Source organism: Schistosoma mansoni, chromosome W (genome assembly GCF_000237925.1).
Source record: "Schistosoma mansoni strain Puerto Rico chromosome W, complete genome".
NCBI lineage: Eukaryota > Metazoa > Platyhelminthes > Trematoda > Strigeidida > Schistosomatidae > Schistosoma > Schistosoma mansoni.
Genome location: NC_031502.1, coordinates 45,214,358 through 45,225,271, shown reverse-complemented (window position 1 = coordinate 45,225,271; position 10,914 = coordinate 45,214,358). Strand labels below are relative to the sequence as shown.

The following is a 10,914-nucleotide window of genomic DNA, read 5'->3' as shown; positions in this document are numbered from 1 at the left end:
TTGTCTTCGCCATAGGTGACGTAAGTTGGCAAAAGCCAAACGAGCTTTTCGAATCAGTGCTGAGATTTCGTCAGACACCAACCCATTAGGGCTGATCAGACTTCCAAGATAAGTGAAGTTGTCGACGCGTTCGACTACTTCACTCCATATCCTTAGTTCAGGTGTTGATGCAGGCCAGTCCTGGAGTAACAATTCACATTTAGATGGGGAGAAACGCATTTCAAACATCCTGGCATTATTACTCAGTTCTAACAGAAGACTCTGCATTTTGTCAGCGTCTTCACCAAACAGGACTATGCCATCTGCGTACTCTAAGTCGATTGGTGGACCCCTTGGTAGGAGATCAATGCCCAAAAATTCAGTCGACGAGGACGTTATTTCCAGCAATAAGTCTATAACGAATTTTAACAAAAATGGGGATAGTGGACGGGAAAAGATTCAGGTGTAACAGTCTGTTTTCATAAGATAGACAAGCGAGGCGAGACTTTTTGTTTTTATTTCTCGTCGTTGAATCCACCCTGGAATACCCTCATCATAATTTAAACACATAGTTTAGAATAAATATTCGAAAAATCCTTCCCATTAGCTTGACGACTACAGCGGTCAGACTAATGGGACAGTAGTTCCTAACTAGTTCTCTGCTCCCCACTTTATAAACTAGACTGAAGATTTCAGCCTTCTAGTTTCTTGGGAATCTGGACAGTCTCAGTGATATATACAGACATTATTGTCAATGTTTCGACAATTACATATGTCAGGGCTCTCATGATCCTAGGATGAATATCCTCAGAACCATTTCTCATTTCTGTAAAACTCAGTCAACCCAACAAAGTATGAAGACTTTCACCCACACATATAAAAAGCAGTCATTACATAAATACAGGACGTCACACTAATGAGAAACAAACCTCCAAACTAATGAATTGGTACCGGCCAACTTGAAAAATCGCCGTGAAGACTTGAAACTGGAATCCGATTCATCTGAACTTTTACTTAGATAGATACTAATTGAATCTTGGCAAATGAGTAGGTGGACTGCAAAATTCTAAGCAAAACGTTTCCTGTAAATTTCTTCAAGGATATGAGTGGAGAATGTCAATTTCAAGCGTATAGGGACATGTAAATTTTATAGTCTTTTAAAACAGTCATTACTGCAAATGATGCAACTGATTAGCCCGTACATAGTCTGCACTGTCTTTTCAAAGTTAAACATAGGGCAGATTAGTTCTCAGATGCAAAGCCGAGTTATAATTCATCCGTAGTTGATATACAAAAATGCCCAAAACATTAGTATTTTCACCAATTTATAAAACAATGCACGACAGTACTAGCCACTTAGACATTGGGATTAGATGGAATGGATGCGCGCTTTTCGCTCTATTTATGACTTGTCAGCTAGATGTTCTCGCATCCTGGAGTTGGTGTTCGCTCCAAGACTTAAACTCATTGCTGTAAGCTCCAAACTTAATCGCATTGTAGGGCCAGTGAAGTGTCATTGAACCCTAGCCAAATCATCCGGCAGTTGAGTCACTGAATATGGAACAGATAATCGATCCCTGTCAAGGTCAAGGACAGTCAACGCGCATCAGTCAATCATACGCCATGGACTGGCCCATGCGGTAGTGGTTCTACTTTCGCTTGTGTCTACTTTGACCAATATACTCTTGTAATAACGTCCTTTGTGTTGTACAGTCTTCAGAGCATCCATGATCCCTTGATACGTCGATGGTTCAATTCACGTAAGGTGCTGGTCTCGAGGTGTGACCTCGAAGTTAGCTTACTCGTTACACCGTCCCCGTCTAACTCGAGTAGGTCTCCAATCATTCGACATAGGTCATCAACGTTGATGGTCTACATTGGTGGGAAAGACTTCGAATAACGCAACCTATCACTATGATCTTTTTTATTGCATTCTATGCTTATGATTTTTCATTTTTAACTTTGCCTATGTTGACCAGGTTCTGTGAACATTCGTTGCATCCTATCCTTGTGGATTAGTATTTCAACTTAAACAACTAGTTCAGCATTATTCACAGATAGCCACCAACCTCTACAACGAGAGTGAGTTTCAATTCAACAAAGGATGAAGTAGTCTCGTCCATTTCATATTGAATCAAAGTTAGTTACCTAACGGCTACGGCACCCTAACTTGTCTGCAAGAATCAACCTTCCTGGGTCACTAACGCTATGGAACTCCTGAAGTTTTTGGAGAAATATCTTGTTACACCACGTGATCGAGGATGTCCTGGGGCTGTAAAGAGATAACAGCAACCAACATCAAACTGGCTGTTGATATCTTCTGTGAAGTGTTTTCAGCTATCACTGACTGGAACGTTTAGTTTCTTTTACACGACCAATTATCTTCTTTGTTGTACTTTTAGCAAACTTTTGATGATGCCACAGGTATTGTCGTTTGACAACACTTCACCAGCAACACCCATAATTAAGTCGTGCTTACCCAGTGAAATCAAAAGTCAGAAGCGAGGAGGTCCGAAGATATATTTGATAGATTATCAATATATGGAGAAGCGACTTATCTAAACTGGCTAGCGGTTGTGACCTGGTAGGGATGCATGACTGAGTGCCTTCAGCCGGGTGAGTATATTAAAACTAATGTAGTCAGCGTCAAATGTCGAACGCTTACAGATCTATTGATTTTGGGGATTTATTTACCGCTACAGATCAGCCCCTCTAATGGAGTACTGATGACCCTACAACGTGGTCAGCCAGTAGTTTAAACCCGACGAACTTGTCGTTGGTAAACACCCTTCTGATAGCTTGCTGTGTTTAGCGGTGTCTGGTCGTCTTTCCTTACAATAAGGGACCATGAAGTACAACATAGTAATAAGTAAGCAAAGTACAATCGAAATTTCGGTTCCTCGTAAAATTCGTCGTTTTTTTCCTGGAAAGGAAAAAAAGAATATATGAGTGCATGTCGATATGCACTCGTACCCGTGTAAAGACACAAAGAGGGCGGAAAAAAGTAAATAAACTCATGGACCTACGACAGCGTAAAGGCGACTTTTTGATTTTTTCGGTTTTTTAAAGAAAAAAATATATATTCACATATTAGCAAAAATATTTGTTTGTCTTTGGCATAAATATATAAGGACAAGCATATTAAATGTTTTAATTATACATAATTTAAAAGAAAATCGAGACAAGGCAAAATGTTAACTGGTATCTTCCGTGCAATAATCGTTTGAATGTTCTGGAAATCTTACTATATCGTAAGTCAGGTTAAACGAACACATCAGTTGATTGTGGTCCAGTGGAAACAGGTTTAACTGAACGCATTGCGTTTGTAAGTCTGGTCGTGTTGGAGTTCAGATCCATGTTCATTGAAAAAGGTGAAGGATCCACGGACTCTCCTGGAAGTCAAAGTTTCGTTCCATAAACGAGTCGAGCTGCAGTGTATCCAATGTCAGCTTTCACTGTATCGCGAATAACTAGTAAGACAAGTCGAAGAGAGTTTGTCCACTGTGAAACGTTTGCAGCTGAAAGCGAAGCTGTTAGTTGTCGGTGAAAACGTTCTACCAACCCGTTTTTTGTGGGTGGTAGGGGGTTGTTCTGGAGCGAGTGATTCCTTATAGTGAGGTCAGATAACGGAAAAGTTCAGATTCCAACTGGCGTCCGCGATCTGTAGTGATGGTTGAAGGGCAGCCGAAATTTGCTACCCACCGTTCGACGAAAGCGCGAGCCACTGCTTCAGCAGTAATGTCATTAATAGGTACTGCTTCTGGCCATCCAGTCAAACGGTCCACGCAGGTTAAGAGATATGAGTATCCATTTGAATCGGGTAAAGGTCCTACCAAATCCAGATGAACATGGTCGAAAAGAGCATCAGGAGTTTTGAAAGAGCCTAAGGGACATTTGTTGTGTCTTATGACCTTAGATTTCTGGCAGCTTACACAGGAGCGTGCCCACTCCCTTACGTCTTTATTCATACCAGGCCAGCGAATCCGTTCTACTGTAAGCTTGATGGATGCAAGGACACCTGGATGAGAAAGTTCGTGCAACGTATTGAAGACGTTGTGTCGATAATGTTTCGGCACGACTGGGCGATCCCTACCTGTAGATGTGTCACATAGTAAGGGTTCCTTACCTGCTCCCATCTGTTTAGTCCGCAGCTTCGGGGTTGTTGAGGATAACGCGTGCTGTAGATCAGTGTCTTCCTTTTTAAGCTGAGCGAGTTTAAGAAGGTCGATTCCCTGGAAACTGTTCAAGGAAGTTACACTAGACAAGGCGTCTGCGAATACGTTGTTTGCTCCAGAAATTTGTTGTATATCTGAAGTAAACTGTGAGATGTAGTCCAGTTGTCGAGACTCACGCGGCGAGTACTTGTCTGAAGATGAGCTTAAAGAGAACGTAAGGGGTTTATGATCAGTAAAACAGTGAATTCCCTGCCTTCGATGGAGTGTTGGAAATGCCGTACAGCACAATACATAGCTAGGAGTTCTCTACCGAACGTGCTGTACCTAGATTCTGCGTCTAGCAACCGTCTCGAGAAAAATCCTAAAGATTGCCATGAGTTGTTAACCCATTGTTGTAAGACTCCTCCGATTGCTGAGTCGGATGCGTCCACGGCGATACTAATGGGGACTTGATTGTCCTGATATGCGAGCAGGGTTGCCTTGGCGATGAGTCCCTTAATTGTGGAGAATGCTTTTCGCGCAGTGTCGTCTAGATTAATTGATTTTGCATTTCCACGGAGTTGATCGGTTAACGGTTTCATAAGCGACGCGCATTTGGGTATGAACCGTCTATAGAAACTTACAAGACGGTAAAATATGCGCAACTGCTTAATGGTAGTCGGTTCTGGATAATTCAGAATGGCCGCCACTTTGCTTTTAAGAGGTCGGATGCCTTGAGCATCAATAGTGTGTCCGAGAAAACTAAGGAGTCGTTTCCGATTTGGTGTTTCTGAATGCTCACAGTAATGCCATGCTTTTACAGTCATTCGAACACAATGTGCAGATGCTGGAGATGGGATTTTCTGTCCGTCCTTGCTACCAGGCAGTCATCAACATACGCATATACGAAGTTGAAACCTCAAAAACGTCATCTATGAACCTCTGGAAGGTTTGAGCAGCATTTCCTAGGCCGAAAGGCATTCAAGAAAATTCGTAGGGACCGAAGGAAGTGATGATAGCGGTTTTCGGAATATCGTCATCAGCCATAAGGATTTGGTTGTAGGCTTTAACCAAGTCGATTTTCGAAAAGACAGTCGTAACTTTCAGGGTAGCTGTCAAATTGTGAATGTGAGACAACGAGTAACGATGGGGAATGGTTTTTGCATTCAAACGCCGATAGTCATCAGCTGAACGTCAATCCTTGATGTCTTTTTTAGGGATCATGTGCAAGGGAGATGCCCATGGGCTGTGTTGACGGTCGAATGATTCCTAAATCTATCATGTGATAAAATTCGTTTTTGGCTAACCTCAGCTTTTTGGGGGCCAGTCGGCGTACTTTCGAGAATGCAGGTGGTCCTGTAGTCGTGATGTGGTGTATAACATTACTGGTTACACACGGCGATTTCGGTTGTGGTTAGTATATCCCACAATGGGTCTATTGTGGGCCTAACTGTGACTGGAGATAATCTCCAACCAGAAAAAGAAGTTACGAAAACAGATAGTGTTTCCGTCTATTAGTCGCTGTTTGAGCGTATCGATGAGTAAGTTGTGGTATTGCAGGAGGTCTATGTCAATGATTGGCATAGAAATATATGCAACAACGAAAATCCAATGGATGGGTTTGTGTAAACTCACGTTAACATAGATGTACCGCTAACCATATGTGACGATCGGTTTTCTGTTTGCTGCCTGTAAGTTTAAGACCGGTTCGTGCAGTCGGTCACCAGAATTCCCTGAAAGAACGCTGACTATGCGCCACTGTCGACGAGGTTGTGTCGGCCGGTTTGGAGCTCTGAAAATTTCAGGGCTTCCTGAATTTTCTAGATTTTCCGCGCTGATTATGACACCAGCACCAGTCAAGGTTATCTATCTCTCGTTTGCGGTTATGGCGAATACGGAGGTGACATTTCAGAGTATGACAGAGTTCCGTAACTTCATTTCGTGTCCATTCAGGCTTTTGTTTGACTGAAAAAACATCGGCTTTGGACGTTTTGGTGATCTCTAGAATACAGTTGGTAGATGTAGCCAGTTAGTCTACGGCGATTTGTTTTAATGAGACAAGCACTGACCGCACCCGTTGGAGAGGCTTATGCAAGATAAGTTGTATTCGAAAGTTGAAGGTCCTTTGACTAATTACTTCTCCACTTCGTAACAACATGTCCGTTGCTGAGCCATGTTGTAGGTCGATGTTATTGAGGAGTTGATCTGACCCTTGTCAATCAGTCAGATCTCCTTTTTTAAGAACGGAGCTTTCTAGAATTTCAGTAGGTTGCGAGACATCAATAGCTAACATACTGGGTGTGACGTATCTGTTGAATTTGCGCGGTGGTGCCTTCACTACTGAGAGGACTTGTGTACGTGGATGGTCCAAGTCGTGCTCGTAGAAGTCAGCAGACAGGACAACGCTATGGAGGCTTCTTCGACACTACGGCGTGTCTGAGAAGATAGCCAATATCATACGGAGTTCCTATGATGGATTGAACAACCAAATCGTGCATGGAGGACAACTCACCGACTCATTCGAGGTGAAGACCGGAGTTAGGCAAGGATGCTTACTCTCACCCTTTCTCTTTCTCCTGGTGATCGACTGGATCATGAAAATGTCAACAGGAGTCTCAGAAGTGAACCTTAGTGCTGACATGCTGTGTCAGGAACTGCAGCATCTAAACAAAGACGTTTCTTCTGACCGGAATATGGTTCTTTCTACTTTATTGAAAGAAGCAGATTCAATCTTGGTGACGCTACTCAGTGTGATGCTTTCACATTCGTTAAGCCGAGGTCCGGTCTCTGAAAATTGGAAGGTGATTCACATTACACCGCTAACACAGCGAACCTTCAGGCTACAGGCCGGTAGCTATTATTGTAACACCCTGAAAAGTTATGGAGTCACGGATATACGAAGGTTAACGTGACTACTTATTATCCATAAATTTCTTTTCAACCCAACAGCACGATTTCAGGAAGAGTCGCTCTAGTGTAACCAACTTCCTGACCACGGTGGACAGATGGACAACCACCATTGACCTCAAAGGGAAAGTTGACGTCATATACCTTGAATTCTCAAAATCTTTTGATGGGGTTGGTCATTTATGTCCTGCCGATAAGCTTAAACGATTAGGTATCAAGTCACCACTAGTTTCTCAGCTTATTTCATATCCAAACAATTGACTGTTTAGAACTAGAGTGAACTTCACTTTTTCTGAAGCAGCAGATTTTTCTAATGGGGTCCCCTAGGGTTCATTACTCAGAACCCTTCATTTTTGATTCATATAAGTGACCTTCCTCAGTAGGTATCGTCAGATTTATTATCTTTTGCTGATGACGTGTAACTCCGGAGGGAAGTTTTCAACCAAGGCGACAAACTGGCACTTCAGGAAGATCTGACTCGACTTTAAAATTGGGCAGACAACAAACGACTTCCTTTCAGCATTTCAAAGTGTAAGGTAGTCCATCTTAAACATTTTGCAGGCTACTAATGCAACTTAGGTAACGCTTCTCTTGAGGTGCCTTAGGTTGAAAAAGATCTAGGAGTGTTGGTGCCCTATGATCTGAAGTCCTACGCTAACTGCAGCACAAATACCTTCTGGGCAACCCTTGCACTTGTAACGTTGAAGGCTATTCTTGGCTTGTTAGATAGAAGAACTTTCTGCCTAATTTCAACAGTTTTGTTCGACCCCATTTGGAATATGAAAATATAATGTTTCCCCCTTTTCTCTAAAAGGATAAGGACATACTAGAGCGTGTCCGGAGGCGAGTCGTGAAATCAGTTCGAGGACTCATATTCAAACCTTATGAAGAACGCGCCAAATCACTAAATCTTTACTCATTAGAGTACAGGCGTCTCATAGGTGACCTAATGACTTACAAAATTCTAAAAACTTCTGGGTACCCTCCTAAATACCTGCTTAGGCTAAGTCCCAACACAAACCTCAGGAGTAACACCCAGAAACTAGAGACACACCAAAACAGGATGGACTGTAGACACACATTCTACTCCTTAAGATTAGTCAAATGTTGGAATTCGCTGCCAGCTGACCTAGTCCATTTGACTTCCTAGGGGTCCTTTGGGAGAAAACTTGACATATTCTTAAGGACTAAGGACAGTGCCTTGATACAATTCTTCGAATTTCCTTTTATCATCTGTCGTTAAATATAACTAGATCCTTAGCTGGATGCATCAGTGACCCAGTGCTACCAGATGCGGAAGCCCGTTAAGCGAAAGCTCCTTCAACTCCGTCTAGAACCATCTGAAACCATTTTGCCACCCAGATCTAGATCTTGAAAGATGATGAGTTTTGTATTTCTACCCAGAAAATTGAAGTTTCAGAAAGCTATAGAGACTTACACATTCGGGGCGTAATCAACACATTCAAACTAACTGGTATATCGTAGTATGATACAACAGGTTGATGTAAGCAGTTACGTGAACTGGTACGACCGGCAACATTTATTTAACCGCTGTATATCTAGTTTGACTTCACTGTTTTGAATGTATTTACATACAATTAATCTTGACCTTTCATTTTGGTACATTCATGAATACTCTTGCTTGCCTTTATTCGTTTTCCCATATATCCTTGTCCTTTTGAACAATACAACTAGATATCAAAAGTTTGATGATCATTTCCAAACGCTTACGTTGCTGTTAGCTATTATAGGGATGGATGATACATTTCACCCCAGTTACATTTCGAATTTGGTTTTTCGCTGGCCAAAGTGGCGTACGAAATGAAATGTGGGACATTTCTTCTTCAATGGTCGAAGTCAGAATAGAGGTAACAAGGCATTAAAGCTGGATGTTTATCTTAAATTATCCTTATGTTCAGGGGTTCCCAATCAGAACGCTCTTTTACTACTCTATGGATCGTAGATGAGTGAGAAGAAGTCATCGAGCTTATAGGTGCTGCGTTTGTTATGTTTAGAGAGGTATCACCGAGTATTGGGTCAGACTTTATTGAGGCGTCGATCAGAATCTAAAACAAAGTCATTGAAACACAATAACAGTATTTAAGACTACTCATCCGAAAAAATGCTAATCGAAAAGCGACAAAACAGAGAAATATCTATCTTTGATCTTATGAGCTTAAACTAACACCTAGCTTTAAAAATTCCAAGGCGGTCATTATATGTAAGTCGTAACTGGTCGAGGTCATGAATGTTGTTAAAATAAATGGCGTGAAGGTTTACAATCTAACAGCGAATCGTTCCCTTCCAGAATGGGCTTCGAAGTCTGAAAAGCGTAAAAGAAAGTCAGATGTGGAATTAAGTCGGCGTATTGAGCTTATTCAAGAATTAGAAATGCCCGATTCAACCACTTATTTGACTTGTTCTCCAGATGGTCAGTACTTGTTCGCTCTAGGACGTTATAAACCTAGAGTCAAATGTTATGAACTGTCGAATCTTTCCATGAAGTTTGATCGATGTCTGGACTGTATGCCATATAAAATTGTGTGCCTTAGTGACAACTACTCCAAGTTTGCCTTACTGGAGGAAGAAAGATGGGTTGAAGTTCATGCTGCTGGGGGACACCATTTCAAGTTTAGAGTTCCGAAACAAGGTGTAGATTTGGATTACTGTCCTTACACATGTGATCTTTTTGTTGCCTCATCACGCAACCATATATACCGAATGGATTTGTCCGAAGGTCGCTTCAAAACGTCTCTAGTCTCCCAACGTCTAGAAAATTCTAGCCATGGATTAACTGTATGTAGCTTTGAAAGAAATTACGGTTTGTTATTTGGTGCGTCGACAATAGGGTGTGTTGATGGTTGGGATACTAGAACTTCTGAGCATGTATTTGGTCTAAACGTATGTGAATTTGCGCCTGCACCAGAAGATATCCAGAATAAATGCCGATCAACTGCCGTAACTTGCATGTCATTTAAAGACTCTCTCAACGTCGCAGTGGGCACGGGAGACGGAATGGTATATATATATGACCTTCGTCAAAATCGTAAGCCTTGGCACGTCCGGGACACGGAATACAGGGAGCCTATCAAATCCATTCATTTCCATGATGACAAAGTGTTAACAGCCATGCGCTACTGCTGTAAAATGTGGTCAGTGGATACTGGCAAAATATTTGTTGGTTTCAATATTGGTCCTTCTGAATGTAATTCTATGTATCACTTTCCTAACAGTGGATTACTCATGTTCGCATCCGAGTCTCCTAAGATCTCTACCTACTTCATTCCACTGCTTGGAGAAGCACCTTTCTGGTGCAGTTATTTGGACAGCCTTGTGGTCGAATGCGAACCAGATGTTACAACCATGTATGATGGTTATAAATTCATCACCCGTCAACAGCTAGCAGATTTGGGAATGTCAGAGCTCATCGGAACTCAGTTTCTGAGAGCTTACATGCACGGATATTTCATTTCTGCAAATCTGTACAACCAAGTACAAGACCATCTGGGGATTAATGAGAAATCTCTTACCCAAACTGTCAAGCCGAAATATCCTGACAACGTACCTAAAGCTTCATCGCGTTCTGAAAATATAATTGCAGAGTTCAACGAAGCCTCAGCCGACCAGCGCTTCTCCAAACTCTCAGATAATCCAAAGCTTACGTACAGTACTGTAGATGGAGATTCAGACCTCATTCAAATTCATCAAGCAAGATTGGAGAAGAAGCGCAGGCGTAAAGAACTGCAGAAAGAACGAGCTGCTCGAGCACAGGCTTTGGTTAATAAAGCCTCTAATGTGCATATATAAACTTCAAATGTTTTGTATCTAATTCTGTAAATAATGCCTTCAATAAGTTATGTTCTGAAAAATTTTC

At 41.8% G+C, this 10,914-nt stretch overlaps 1 protein-coding gene across 1 annotated transcript; it reads left to right on the top strand.

Annotated features, from left to right (window-relative positions):
• Positions 1-9,284: 9,284 nt before the first annotated feature.
• Positions 9,285-10,847, top strand: Smp_180370 (hypothetical protein; the record flags this gene model as incomplete). The annotated part of the gene is made up of 2 exons (XM_018789865.1): positions 9,285-10,086; positions 10,168-10,847. The coding sequence occupies 2 exons, from the start codon at positions 9,285-9,287 to the stop codon at positions 10,845-10,847; spliced, it is 1,482 nt and encodes a 493-aa protein (XP_018655265.1).
• Positions 10,848-10,914: the final 67 nt, after the last annotated feature.